This window comes from Fringilla coelebs (assembly GCF_963513975.1).
Source record: "Fringilla coelebs genome assembly, chromosome: 5".
NCBI lineage: Eukaryota > Metazoa > Chordata > Aves > Passeriformes > Fringillidae > Fringilla > Fringilla coelebs.
In genome coordinates, this window is record NC_140033.1 from 11,977,945 (window position 1) to 11,992,333 (window position 14,389).

Below are 14,389 nucleotides of genomic sequence, written 5' to 3' on the forward strand. Positions count from 1 at the left end.
AAGCTGTTGGGAATCATAATGCCATAATATTTCTCTAGTTACAATAGAAATTTGAGGTTATATTCCTCTAAGGAAAGAGGCAAAATAAAACACCTTTTACGTCGATTGGATTGCATTTGTCCTCCAGTTAGTGTGGTAGCTAAGGCTGGTGATGTGACACAGAAATGCCAGTAGGAAGAAAGAGATAAGCCAGTGATAAGCTCTCATTAAAAGTGAAATCTGAACAATTACAGTTCCACCTTTAGCTGGAAGGACAAAGGTTACTTCCTTCAAAATCTCCCATTTATTTTCTCCTCTAGCCACAGTATTTTGAATTTCTTAAGTCCCTTTCAAATCTATGAGCTGTTTTATGCAATGCATTATTTTTTTACTGCTAGAGATTTTAAAAAATTGGAAAATAACCAAAAAGCAAAGTTCACCAACACCTGTGAAATATGTAAATAGCAAATGTATTTGCATAATTAGCCTCCACATAATAAGGTATATTCTTTGGCAGACTTATAAATACCTTTCTGTAAGGGTCACAGATAAGCACTTAAATTCATATTCACGGGCTACATTTCCTCCAGAGCATCACTCCAGGTTTTCAGCACAGACATGCATTAAATTAGGAAAGATTTGTCAGACAGCATTATACTGATCCATAATGTGTAACTACAAAAACACCAGTCTTGCAGAAAAATACTAATGCAATTGGGGTTTCCTAACTTTGATAGTCATGGAATATGAAAAAAAATATTAGGTCTAGCACTGAATGCATGACCACCTGAGGGGTTTCATGGCATAGTCTACAGCTAAGCAGAATTCTCCTGCCAGTGCTTGTTGGCTGAAGAGCTACAGTTAAAATTAAAGATTGAAACTATTAAAAATTGAAGAAAACTTTTCACCTAAGTGGTACTTCCCCTTTTTTCAGATAATGTTTTCCTAACAAAAGACAAATTGCCTCTAACATGTTTTCCCCTTTTTGCTCATTTTTAGTCTAAAAAGAAGTCACATTTTGGTTATGGTGCTTTAGCATATATGTATACACATCTGTGCACAGGTGCATATGTATGCAGAACTATGATAGCACTAAATACATAGGATTCTGAAGTATTGTATAAAGGGAGTTTTGAATGCATGAAGGGTTTGGGACTGTAAGCTAGAAAATCAGGTTCTAGTTTCAAACCTTCCTTGCACTCAGTTTACCATATCCTTCAATATTTCTATTCACCATTTAGTGCCCTTTATGTCAGTAAGTCATGCCTGCCTTCATTTAGTAAATAAAAGTATTGGGAAATTGCTAAGGTCTATTATCATCAAACTACTCCTTGACCCAGAGTATGAACAACTGAGGTATAGGAAGGGAATTTCCAAACAGTCCATGCTGGTGTTTTCCTTGCATCTATTGCTATCCTAAGTAACAGCATGGAGATGGTCTAAGAACTTCTATTCTTAAATTAATATAACCCTTTTTAATGAGAGATGATATACAATAAAAGGAGAGGAAATTTAGCAGACTAATGTTACATGGTTTTGTATTGTTCATCACTGCAGAAAGAATTGCTCACCATGACAAAATGGATTTGTTGCTTATAAGAACTGACAGTGAAACCAAAAGCACTTTCAAATGGAATTATGAGTGTATAATCATCACAGTACCATGGATGTAAAATGATTTTGATTGCTGGATTGCAAAATAGGTCCCTAATGACCTCTGCTGATATGAAGTGTCAGTTTTACAGCTGATGGCAGTGTTAAAGATGCAGTATTTCTTTCTCTTTAGCAATTTGCACGTTACCAAAAAGTATACAAGTAGATTTTGATCTGCAAAGTGGCAGCAGGTACTTAAGAGTCAAAGTAAAAATTTAAGAGAACTGACTTGTAGGGTTAGAGGAGTTGGCCACAGGTGCATGAGACAAGTGGGTGCTACATGCCTATGACCTGTGGCAAACTGCTGCTTGCACAGCTTTGGAAGGGACATTGCAGCATAATCACACTCTTTCTTCTCACTTGTGAAACTCCTGTTTACCTGAAGTATGGCCAGTACTGAGATGCTGAAATACTGATGTTCCCTTGTGCTAGTTGTGTTCCATGTATTTAGCATTCAACAAAGACTGATCCAGAAAACAGCAGAATATGGAAAACAAATATTATCAAATACTGTCCCTAACTTTCATCAGCATAACTCTTCCTCCAGAGAATACCAGTGGCTCCACTGGTGTGAATAAAAATACCCTTGTGTCATGCTGTGGGTGAATTGTGCTCCTGTGGCTGTATCTTGGCAGCAAAGGCTTCTGCTATTTTCACCATTGATTTCATATAAATCAGGATTATGTCCCAGATCTTGTTTATTGCTTGGCTGCTTTCACAAATATTTTATAGTTTTCAATTTAAAATGAATGAATGAAAATGAAATAAATCTATTAAGAGTAATATATTTTAGACTAAACAAGAAGGCAGGTATGCAAGATTTTTACTGTTCTGTCTTCTAATAGCAATCTTGGCTTTGCATTCATCTGATATGCAAAGAATCATAGAATGATTGCCATAAAATGGTTTGGGTTGGAAGGGATCTACTTTCAACCCCCAAATCTTGATGTATGGCAAGACTTCTCAAAATGCACAACTGCATCCCCGCTCTCCAGAGAACAGGGAGTCATCATCATGGTGGAGATTTATTTTAATTTAGTTATATACAAACAACAGTTCAGATTTCTTAGTTTTACTTTCCTGATTCTTGTTTCTAGGACAGGTTAGCTGAACTAAAAAAATTAAATCAGTGAATTTAACAAGTATTTTATTATACTTTCAAGCTCTACTTTGTAAGTACTTCTATTTCACATGAAAGACTACAACTACCCATGGCAATGCAGCTGCAGATGTTTAACCAAAGAGGCATCACAGGGAGAATGCAGAAATTTTATGTCATCATTTTAAAACTTTCAGCACTTTCAATGCCTCTTCATGGTGGCAGTATTGGGTAGATTTGTCTCTATGTCCTGACCTCTCCAAAATTTCATTCTTCAATCTCGTGTCCTATGAGGTAGAGGCAGGATATCTAACATACTAAAAAGAATCTATTAAAAGTTTAGGAAAATGTCAGGATTAATTTCATAATAAATAAATGGAAAGTTTCAAATTGCCTCGTGTAAAGTTAGTTTCCAATAAACCTAATTGACAGATTTCTACAAAACAAAGCTCACTGGAGTCTCAGTATTCTGGTAAAATTAGCAGCTCAATTTATCCTTAGCAGATAGAAGGCCCCAGGATGTGCACAAATGGCATGTATTCTGCTCAGCTGAGGACCAGGTCCAGCAGTCCTTTCTCCTCTGTTGGCAATTGCTTTTCTGTAGGGTCTCTGAGAGCAAAATTAGGTGAGTTTTGAAAAAAACTACTTATCTCTGCATTTGACAGATGGAGACAGTGCTAATTCACTCCCTTCCTCTATGCTAAAGGTTCTTTGAAGTTTTCTACTTTTTGCTAACAGTTTGCTTGTAACATGAGCACAGCTATTTAGAGGATATATTTTGTTTTCCAAAGTGTCAGTGACATTATCACAATTATGTGTACTGCACAGAGACCCATATTGCTGACAGCAGATTCTTCCTAATATGAACATTGCTTTGCTATGGTTACCAAAACCACAAATCTGAACCTGGGTTTACCTTTCCGGTGATCAGACATTTAACAACTTTAGGGCTTGGTTCAGCATCTTCAGCATAGCATAGTTCCAATTTTCATGTGTGTGAATTCCTAAGCTACAGTGAAAACACACACTAGGCGCTGAATGGTTGGTTACAAGAGGATAACTAGCACTGTGAGAATCTACATGAAGTTCTGCAAGGCAAAGGAACAAAAACAATGTCAGACTCCATGAGATTATCTTTGAAGGAAACCACCTCATTGACAGGCACTTTTGACCACAAATAACAGTTCCCAAAAAAAAATAACTGCTAAGTTACTTAAAATATATAGCTGTCTGTTTTAATTGAGCAAGTTGTTCCCTAATTGGTCACAGTTTGAGAATGATGGTGATTCTTTCATTTTGCTGCTTGAGACCAGTTCTGGGTGATATTAGAGTGACTGAAAGCAGAAACGGAAACAGAATGAACCAATCTTAGAGCAGCTCCAAAGAACAATTCTAGCTGAGTGACCAAAAGAGCTTGTGTACCTTCAAACCTAGAAGCTTATTGAGACTATCAAGATGAAACTGCTTTCTCTACATTAAAATAATTTTGTCTCTTTTAAGAGTTCCATTAAAATCTTAAAAGACTGTGGATAAAAAAAAAATCATTTCTCCAAGTTTGCAGTGGAGCAGCATCAGTTTCAAAGGTTTTGGTTTTCAGGAGCTGTGCTGGTGCAATATTTTACATTTACATAGCACATCTCACTGGAAAGATCCCAAATCACTGTACAAAATCTGAAGTGCATGAAAGAATTGTCTCCTTTAACCATCAAAGCAAGGACATGCAGCCACCTATCAAGTCAGACACAACTCAACACAGACAGCAAACACAAATGCAACAGGAACACCAAATCCAAACTGATGTCCCCATTCAGTGGACCTGGATTTGGACAGGTCACGGCTCTTATCTAAACATCCTTCACAAAAAATGTTATGACATCTCTATTCCTGGGAGCTCTCTTTTGGAAAACATCTTTGCCCTGCAACAACCAGTTCAGTGTTATCTCAAGAGAGCTCTGAATCACGCAGCTGCTGCCGTTGCAGCCCATGCTGCCTTCAGGAGGTAGCCCACCAGAAGGCAGGTGGCTTCAGTCTAAACTCTTTCAAAGTGGTACACAGCTTCCCACAGAGGAAATGCTGTATTGTATCTCTCACCACACTCTCCTATCTTAGGAAGATGGTATATGCTCATAGGTTGCATCACTGTCCTACAAATGCTGTTGTGAAAGACCACAAAACATGGTATGAAACATGCATGGAACATGCATGAAACATGCATGGTATGATATTCTGGCTTAGAATCACATAAATGGGATACCTGATTTGCCCTTTTGTTCTGTGTAGGCCAATAGAAATCTCCTCTAGCTTGGAATGTTTTGCAATTCACTCTAGGTGCGGGCAAAATAATAAAACAGAAATTCTTGTTCAGAACATTTCAAAATTAGCAAAGGAAGCATGACTGAATTCAGCTATGGACTCATCCAGCTTCCTCTAATGCAAGCAAAGTAGTTTTATATGAAAACAAGACAGTTAATTGCTGCACTTCATAAAGTGAAATACAAATACCTTGAAACTACCTGCATAAGAGGTATGTTAAAGGGATTTACCTGCATTTCCCTTCATCTACAATCAGTTGTTCTTATTGGCAATATACAGCCCTCTGGAAAAATCTTCCTCATCTTGATGATAAAAGACATTTTGCAATGGTGTTGTATAAAAGCAGGAGTCAAGACATCTGAGGTCAAGTCATCCAAACATACCCATTAAATTTCCCCTTTTCTTGCTGTACTTGAATACACACAAATATTTTTTAACAGTTTTCACCAAACTAAAAATTTTATCTTCATCAGAACCTACACTGTGTTAAAGAAACATTACCACCTCAACATCTTTTTCACTTTGCACAGAAATGGCCAGGGAGGTCTTAGTCTAGCAGGAATATGTACATGTACCACATGGAAAGTAAAGAAGGAGGGGAGGAGAAAAAAAAAATCTCAAGAAAAAAGAGAAAATGCATTTTAGTAATTCAAAACACAGCAGAGAAATTGATGCTGCATCTTTAAATAACTTGAGAAATGTATTTCACCTTTAATTCCCCATTTTCCTATTCAGAACAAGTGCTGCCCAGGACTGGTTTTCGAGCGGATTCCTCTGGCAAGTATTCTTCAGCCTTTGTTTTCTGTAAACTAGTTGTCCTTCATTTTATGTTTTAGCTATTCTTCTTTTTTTAATCATTTCTCAAGAGGATGGACAGTCTTGACTGCCCAGTCACCATTTTATTGTGTATGATCTTTGTGGGGTTGTAGAATGCTTTTGCCAAATCTTTTTATAATAGATTTGCATTTTGAGCAAGGAAAGGTATTTCTTTTTCCTCAGCCAGTTTTTGTTTATGTTTTACTGTGTTTTATGTGTACTTTCATATTAGTGTTCACTCTTTAGCATAAAAGTGTATCTCTATAGCTCATGCCAAACCTAAGCCAAATCATTTTTTATATCTGAATTTAATTCTGTCTTAATTATATCACCATTTCCTTGCTTTCATACTTATATCTTGTGCTGTAAAAATATAAAAGAAAAAGCTTTCAAAATCAAGAGATTTTGGGGGTGTTTGAATCAACAGTGATCTTGTAAAATAGCAATGGACTTTTTTAAAAAGCAGCAATATTTCATTTCCCAGTGTTATCATGCTAACTGAACAGTTAAAACAGGCATCCCATACAAAAAAAAAAAAAAATTTAAAAACGGCTGTTTTGACAATCCTATCAAAGTTTTTCTAGTCCTTTGCAAGCTGGACAGAGATCCTAAATTAAATATAACATTGGACTGGTTTTGCATAAAACAGTAGGGTTCATACATTGAATTACTCTGTTAGCACACCAGTTCTTTTTTCTTTTCTTTGATGCTTTCATACTGAATTTTTTATTTGCCAGCTTTCCTCTCTATAAATATCAAGAGGGAATATGTGTGCTTTTTTAAAAAGCTACTTACATTGCAGAGCAGCAGATCCGTGACTGTTTCCAAGCTTTTCACATCTTTCAAGAGCATCTGAAACTCAGATGAAGTTATTGTAGTTTTGTGTCAATCCCAATTCACAATTTTTAATCATTTGTATGAAACAAAATTCTTCACCATCTTCAGCAAAGGAGTCCAAATTAGTTTTTCTTTCCAGTAGATAGCTGAATACACCCAGAAAGACTGTAAAATTATTACAGCAAAGCACTTCATCTTTCCTTTAACTGCAATATAGAAGAGGTTTAATAAAAATTTTTATATCGACATTTACAGGATCATCCTGAATACCAGGTTCATCACTGTAAAATCACATAGCACTTGTTCAACTTGTCTCACACAGAAAATTAATTAAGCACTTACAGGTGTATATTTTCTCAACATTTAAGATGCATGCATGCATCTCATTGTGTTGTCTACCCAGAGATTCAGATGAATACAGTGCAGAAAGGTAGCTGGAGCTGATAATCACATCTCCACCTGTGAGATCTCACTAGTGTTCAGTAACAATCTATTCTGCTACCATTACATTTAAAGCAAATCCCCCATCATTCAGGAACCAGAAAGAATTTCCCAATGCTCTTTACTGTCCTCACTGTGCAGTGATGATCAGATCACAGCTTGTCCAACACCATTCTCAAATTCATGGGGGAGCCAGCTGGTTTTATAGCCTAGCAAAGTGAATTGGTGTGATTTTTTTTTTATTCCAGGCCAAATGAACTGTTAAGAAAGTTTTCCTTCACACAAAAAGAAGAAAAAAAGTGGTATAACAATAAAAAAAAGAGATTTAAGTTACTAGCAGGCAAAGTTAAAGTTGTTTTTCCAATATAGATGTGTAGAGAGGCAAGGAAGGAGAGGGAGCATTGTCATTCTGGCACAGGGCACCCATATTACATGAGCAAAAATATTGACTTTAAGGTGAAACTCTCAGTAAAACTGGTAGGAGACAGGTCATTGAGGTACATTAAGCTGACTGGAAGGATAAGCAAACTGGAAAAGACAGTGTTAATTCAGTATTGGTTTGTCTGCAAGCATATTTGTTACTTCTTACTTGGCATGAACCACAAGGTGCTAATCCAGCTTAGCAAGAGAAAACAAAAAAGACACATTTTCCATAATGAAGTTATATTAACCAACAGTTTGTAGTATATTGCAAGGCACAGGAGTGTCATTTTCTGTAAGTACAGGTAATTTTCTCTGTATTATCAACTGAAAATCCGCTCCAGTAAGAAAACACAAAATTTAGTCTATCTAAAAATCCTTTGTGAGGAACAAAAAAGTACCAGAATCCTGGAGAAACAAGCACTAGAGGAATATCAGATGAAATGTAATCATTTAAATGGGTAAGAATACTTAATCAATGTATATTCAGGATATTGAAACTGCTGCCACATAATCATAGGGGCTTTTAGTAAATCTATCAAACAGGAGCTCCTGTGAAAAAGTGCAAAGTAGTGAACAATTTACCTGTCTTTCAAAAACAAGAACATGTTTTTGATCGAAGACTAACTGCCAACGTGGAGATAAACTGAGAGCTGTGCAAAGGGAGTTTAGCAAAAGTTGGTTGGTTGGGCTAACCTGGTAACAGATTTTTTTACACCAAACAAGTGATATGTGCTTAATTAATCTATACTTTCCATTTTACAAAATGCCAGTTGTAATTGTAACACTTCCACGTTAGCCTGGAAAAGACAGTGCTTAGCATGAAATGTAAAGATAAATGGCTAGAAAAAAGCTAAGCAATTATACTAGAAGAATCTGGACTGAAGGATTAATATTATTGGAGAGCCTTTCAATAAGTCTTTTGTCTTATTTCATGAATCATTTAAGCACATAAACCAAGGGTAGAAGTCAGGTCCACTTTCAGAGATGTAAGTTCAGGAATCTGTGGTGTAGCTGTCTCCAGAGCAGTAGAAAGGTGATCAGTGCAGTCGTATCATACCCAACATGAAAGCTGAAACAGCACACAGGGCTGTGTACCAGTCACTGGAGATACTGTGATATGATGATATTACTGCAAGGTGGGTGACCTAGTGACAAAGGCCACAAACAAGCTCAGTTGCCAGTGTCTGCTTTGCCTGTGTCTTTACTGGTAAGGTCTGTATGCTCTTTGCTAGCAGAGGTTTGCAATAACAGGAAGCTAGACTTGATGACCCAGCAATCCTTTCCAGTGCTTTGCTTCCCTAGTTGGACTGAAAAGAACATTATTTTTTAAGAGCAGTTTTCAGTGACCTGTTGGCAGACAATGGACTCCACAGAATTCCAAGTCTTTGGGAAGGAGCATTGCAGCCTAGTCAATTGATCCAAAGGCTTCCAAACTGTGTTGGAGTTCATAGAAAAGTATAGCCCTATACAGCATTTTTTAACCTAAACTTTTTCATAGTCAAACTGGCTTATCTACCCTAAATATCTATCTCTAAATAGGGTAGAAAAACAGCATCTTTTAAAAATAAATAATATCCCTTATTTTGGAGTCTGTTGCCAGCACTGGTTTGGCTCAGCTTTGTCAATGTATCTGAGGGACGTTTCATCTCAGTTTGCCAGAGCAAGTATTCTTCACAACTTGACATTCTTATATTTTCTTATTGTATCCCCAACTGTGCATATTCATTCACTTGTACACAATAAAGGCAGTGCTCAGGTTGTGACAGACTGCTGAGACAGTGCCTTTCAGTGTTAAACCTGGGTTTCAAATGCTGATCACACTGTGTCTATCTAAAAAACATCTCCCTAGTGCGAAGCCCCATCCTTTTAGGCACAGCAAACCAGATAAAGTACTGCTTTCTTCTGAAATTCCTTTGCCTCTCACAACTTTTAAATTATTTGCATTAAGCTTACATACTGTACACACCCAGAATTCATTTGCTCCTTAGTGTTGGGACACATCAACTAAATGGGAAAAGTCAGTATAACAGTCAAGTCAGAACCAAGTTAGCTTGGTTCTGTTGGGCTTTGTCTTCTCAATATATGAGAAGGAAGTTGATAGGGAAAGGTAATACTTTTATTTTACCAACTGAAATATTTGTGATTCAGTCTCACTTTAACCAATACAGATTGTTAAATAATGCTGCTGTTTACAGGGGATTTTTTTATTCCACAGTCATGGTATGGAGCCAGTGCATGTCTTTCTGTATCTGTCTTTGCAATAATACCTGACTGAAACTAAGCAGGCTTTAATCCCAGACTACACCTGACATGTGCAAAATTCCACAGTTTATGAGGTGCCCACTGATGGCTCTGAGGGAAGATCTGTAAGTGAGAGCTGCTGAAGCACCATATTTCAGCCACCTGTAATCCCTCCCATCCTGAGGGAGCAAGGCACAACTGGAGACACTTATGAGCAGTTTGCTGAAATAAAGTTTGTCATCCCTTTTTTCTGACACTGACCAAAAGCTTTTGTGTCACAATGTATAGACCAGAGTGCAATCCATAGGAAAGACCGTTCCTGTCAATCACTGCTTTAGGTGATGAGCCTAAAGCATCTCTGAGCATGCAGACAGCAATAGTCACAACAGACAACAGGCAACTTCTTAGTCCCCTAAATGCTTACAGTTTCACTTATTTTCACTTATTCACTGAAATTATTATTATTATTATTACTACTACTACTATTATCACAGAACACTGTGTTCTTTCAAGTGAAGCCAAAGATACTTCTATAAGAAACTGACCTTTAAAAGACTCTATATTCCACAACTGTTATATTACAGGACATAATATGTGTCTAAAGACAGGTTAGGCAGGCATATGGAAATGCAACCTTATTGATTCACAAAGCTGTTGAGGTTTTAATTGAGTAGCATTAAGGAGTTCAAGTTAATGATGTTAGCTTTCAATTTAAACTCTGAGACTGAGAGGTTTATAATGATAATTTTCATCAAAACTCCTTATTGAGGGTACTACCTGGAAGTGGAATACTTTAAAGTTTTGTTACATAAAAAGACATACATATATATATATACACACGTGTGTCTTTGGAGCTTAAATGGCCTGTAATGATTTTCATGTTTTGTGAGTTGGACTGATCTACCTCTGTCTCCCATTCCCACTTTAGTTTATTCTTGTAGGATTTAATGAACTGCAAGGAAAAGACAAATAAAGACCAGAGGTGGATGAGCAGCAGTCCATTATACAGTCAGTTTTAGGAAGAAGACACATTTTTAACCTCTGTTTTGGACAGACTTTTCCCTTTTCCATACTGATCTTCTGTGAATGCATTCTAGTCTGGTTTAGTGTATTCTACTGAACATACCCACCCTCCAAGAGACACCTACATTTTCTCTTCTCCTCCTTGTCTGTGGCCCATTTGTTTCCACCAGCTCCAACCAGGATGCCATTAGTCATGTGCAATAAGCACAAGGTGGGAGGGGTTGGTGCAAATTCTCAAGATGAGACCAAAATGCTTTGCTCAGTGGGATTTCTCTTTAAACCAGGTCCTGATTACAAGGAGCTGGATGTTCACCTTCGGAGAATGGAGTCTGGGTTTGGCTTCAGGATCCTGGGAGGAGACGAGCCTGGGCAGCCTGTGAGTTATTTCTTCCTGATTTTCCTTTTCCTTCCACATTCTATCATCTGTGTAAAGGTCAGAAAAATATTACTACATAACTGAACCCAAATGAACACCGTGTTAAGGCTACAAGTAAAATTACTTTTTTTCATCCATAAGAAAACCCAGAACTCTCAGGTTTTTCACATCTGGGAATTCAGCTAGAATAAGAAGACATTAAGGTGGAAACAGAACATCACTCATCTCATTACTGCAGAGTGTGACCTGGCATCTCTTAATCTGGACTTTTCAAAATCAAGTTTAAGCAGAAGATTCCAAAAACCCAATTATGTAAGACTATCCATAACAATGTTCAGAGTAGACAACTTGTGTGCAAAATGCATGTGTGTGGTTAAAAGACATGGTCAACAATGCAGTTTATTTCCAGAAACAGAAGACCTTACCACAGAGTGATAGTCAATGTTCCAGGCTAAATGACAACTTCATGTGAGGCAACAGGCATAAAAATTATAGCTTTATACCATTAGGAGAGAGACCCCTGTAACTAAAAACGGGTAACAAAATGAACAAAGACGGTTTGCTAATAAAATATAATGTAAAATATATCTTATGCACAATATTTAAAAGAAACAGTGTAGAAGCCCAGAAAATAAGGGTCAAATGTGCATGACATACCACAAATGTATAAATATTTTTATAAGTTACTGATCTATCTAAATACTATAATTTTGAGAGCAGGCAGAATTAGCACTCTTTCAGAAAAAAACTCAATGCTGTAACTATAATCTGACAGCTAGGACTAATCTCAAGTCAATACTGATAGTGTTTTACTATCACAATTTTAAGCATGGTCTTAATCCTGTATTATCACATTTCTGAGAAAATGTATAATTAATTATTAGATTTGTATATTCACTAGTCCATAATTTATATATTCCATATTCAAATTAATTCAGAATAGTATCTTCTTCATTCAAGTCTTAAGGTTAACCAGCACAGGGCTTTGAAAAACAAAGAAGCTCTTATATTTTAAAATTGTCAACATCTGTCAAAGTACTGATAAATCTTAACAGGAGATATCTTTACTGAGATCTCCCATAATAAGAAAAGAATGCAATGTATTCTAAAAAAAGATGCTTTAAGTGCTGTTTGAAATTCAGTCTAGTTTAGAATAAGCATTTTCAATGGTTTTTCAAATGTGAAGTATAGCTGCTCAGAAGGACTCCAAGACAAGACTGCTTCATCTTCTACACTTCCACTGTGTCTACACTTCCACTGTGTCTGAGCCCCTCTGATATGTAACTTCCTTCTGTGGAGCATGTCCCAGTGCACATAAAATGAGGCTACTGAGCCATCATCTGCACATTCTCCAACTGAGCATTTTTCCTGTCCCTTCTGGACAGGCCAGCCATTATAGGTTCTCAAAGCACACTTGCTGGGTGAAGCCAAAAAGGAGTCTCTGAGGTGTTAGTGGAAATGTTCCATTTTATCTTTTCAGATTATCAGGAAATGGCACTAGAAAAGCACTACCTTTAAGACCAGGCTGGGTGGAGCTTTGAGCAACATGGTGTAGTGGAAGGTGTCCCTGCCCATGGCATGGCAGGGAGATTGGAGTTAGAGGATTTTTAATGTCCTTTCCAATCCAAACCATTCTATGTTCTGGGAAGATTTGGAAATCTCCTTCTACCTGCTCTGGACAGTAATGTCTAATGGCATTTCCTATCTCCCAGGAAAGTGTCCTTGGCTACAGGGCTGCTCAATATTTTGTGATCAGCTCTCTTGGTGTCTCCTTTAGTGTTTTTTCATTACAAATGGATAATTAAGCAGTCATGGACTAGGCATCTGACTGACTCTGCTTGTTGGAGGTTTATGACAATCTCATGGGGAAAAGTACAGCTCAAATCCCTAATCTAAAAGATGATTATTTATATAAAACTGAATTATTTCAACCCAAAGAACTAAGAGAAAACTCATGTAGAGTATCTGATATTCTGGTAGTTCATATACATAATACATGCCAGTCTTGAGTCTCTCAGTCTGCTCAGCAGTTCAGTAGAAAAGAAATTTTGAAGCAAGCCTTTTGCCCTGCAGCTACATGCATTATACACTGAAGTATTACAGAGGATCAGCTCTTTCTAGTGTCTCTTCAGCAAAGGACTGACCTGACTTTACTGTCTGAAGTCAAAGAGCCATAGCTGGATATCAAGGGCAGAGATAAGCACTTTGCTATTTTTGGAGAGCAGGACCAAAAATGCTGCCCTCTGTGAACCACCCTCCAATACATTTCACTGCCCTGCTGAACAATTGCTCTCAGCCTGCCCTTAGCCTCAAGGCTGCTATCTCTATTCCATGGTTTGCACATAGAAAAGCATTTTTCCCCAAGACTTATCAATCCAATGGGCTTTACATGTCTTTGCAAACATTTCTCAAAGTCCCCAGGAGTTAAGAAGAGCCTAACTTGAAGCTGAGGATTGTACAAGGCAAAAAGAACCTCCTTAGAATTAAATGTTGCAGTGCTGAGGTTTTTTTCAATTCTCAGTCCCTCGTGGTTGCCCATCTTGTTGTCACTGCTCAAATTTAACACCAATAAACACAACAGATGTACTCTTTTTAGTGTCCGTCTATTCCGTATTCAAAGTACAAGACTTCTTAACTCTGTTCTCTCTCCTCCACTGCTTCCCTGCCCCCCCATGGACAGCCCACCTGCAGCCTCCCATTCCTTTCAGCCCCAGAAAAGCAGAAGCAGTTTTTGCCTGTTCTCCAAACCCCTGCCTGTCCTATGAAACAAGAACTGAGACGCTTTGAAATTTTTATTTCAGCTCTCCTGCTGTGCCATCAGGTAACACAGAACAAAAGGGAGCTTTTGTCTTTGTGGTTTGATATCTAAAAAGGAATATGGATTCTTCAGCATAAGGCAATAACTTTTTCAAACAAGCAGAATCCAAATAACATTATTTTAGAAGGATAATACTGACACTATAGAGGGACTGTAGCTTAGTTTCTTCCTAGTTATATCAGCTACCTGGCACCTTAGAAGGTGAAAATGCTGCTGTACTACTCCACCTTTCATATTTGTAGGCATAAAAATGCTTTTGAAAGGAAATACTTAAATTTATTGAGAAATATCAAGGCTGTGAATTGTGCCAGTTCAAATCACTTCTCAAATCTTATAATATTGCACTACAACTGCTATTTATCACATCTCC

General features: G+C 37.3%; 1 protein-coding gene across 3 annotated transcripts in view; it reads left to right on the top strand.

The window, feature by feature from the left end:
- MAGI2 (membrane associated guanylate kinase, WW and PDZ domain containing 2) overlaps positions 1 to 14,389 on the top strand; it is a gene marked incomplete at both ends in the record, with an annotated part of 698,114 nt that overhangs the window by 616,740 nt on the left and 66,985 nt on the right. For 2 of the 3 annotated variants that reach the window (XM_084205311.1, XM_084205312.1), the window contains 2 exons: positions 5,780 to 5,821; positions 11,110 to 11,201. In XM_084205311.1, the coding sequence (XP_084061437.1) occupies positions 5,780 to 5,821; positions 11,110 to 11,201 (134 nt within the window). The remainder of the gene's footprint in view (positions 1 to 5,779; positions 5,822 to 11,109; positions 11,202 to 14,389) is intronic. The other variant, XM_084205313.1, reaches the window with a different exon arrangement.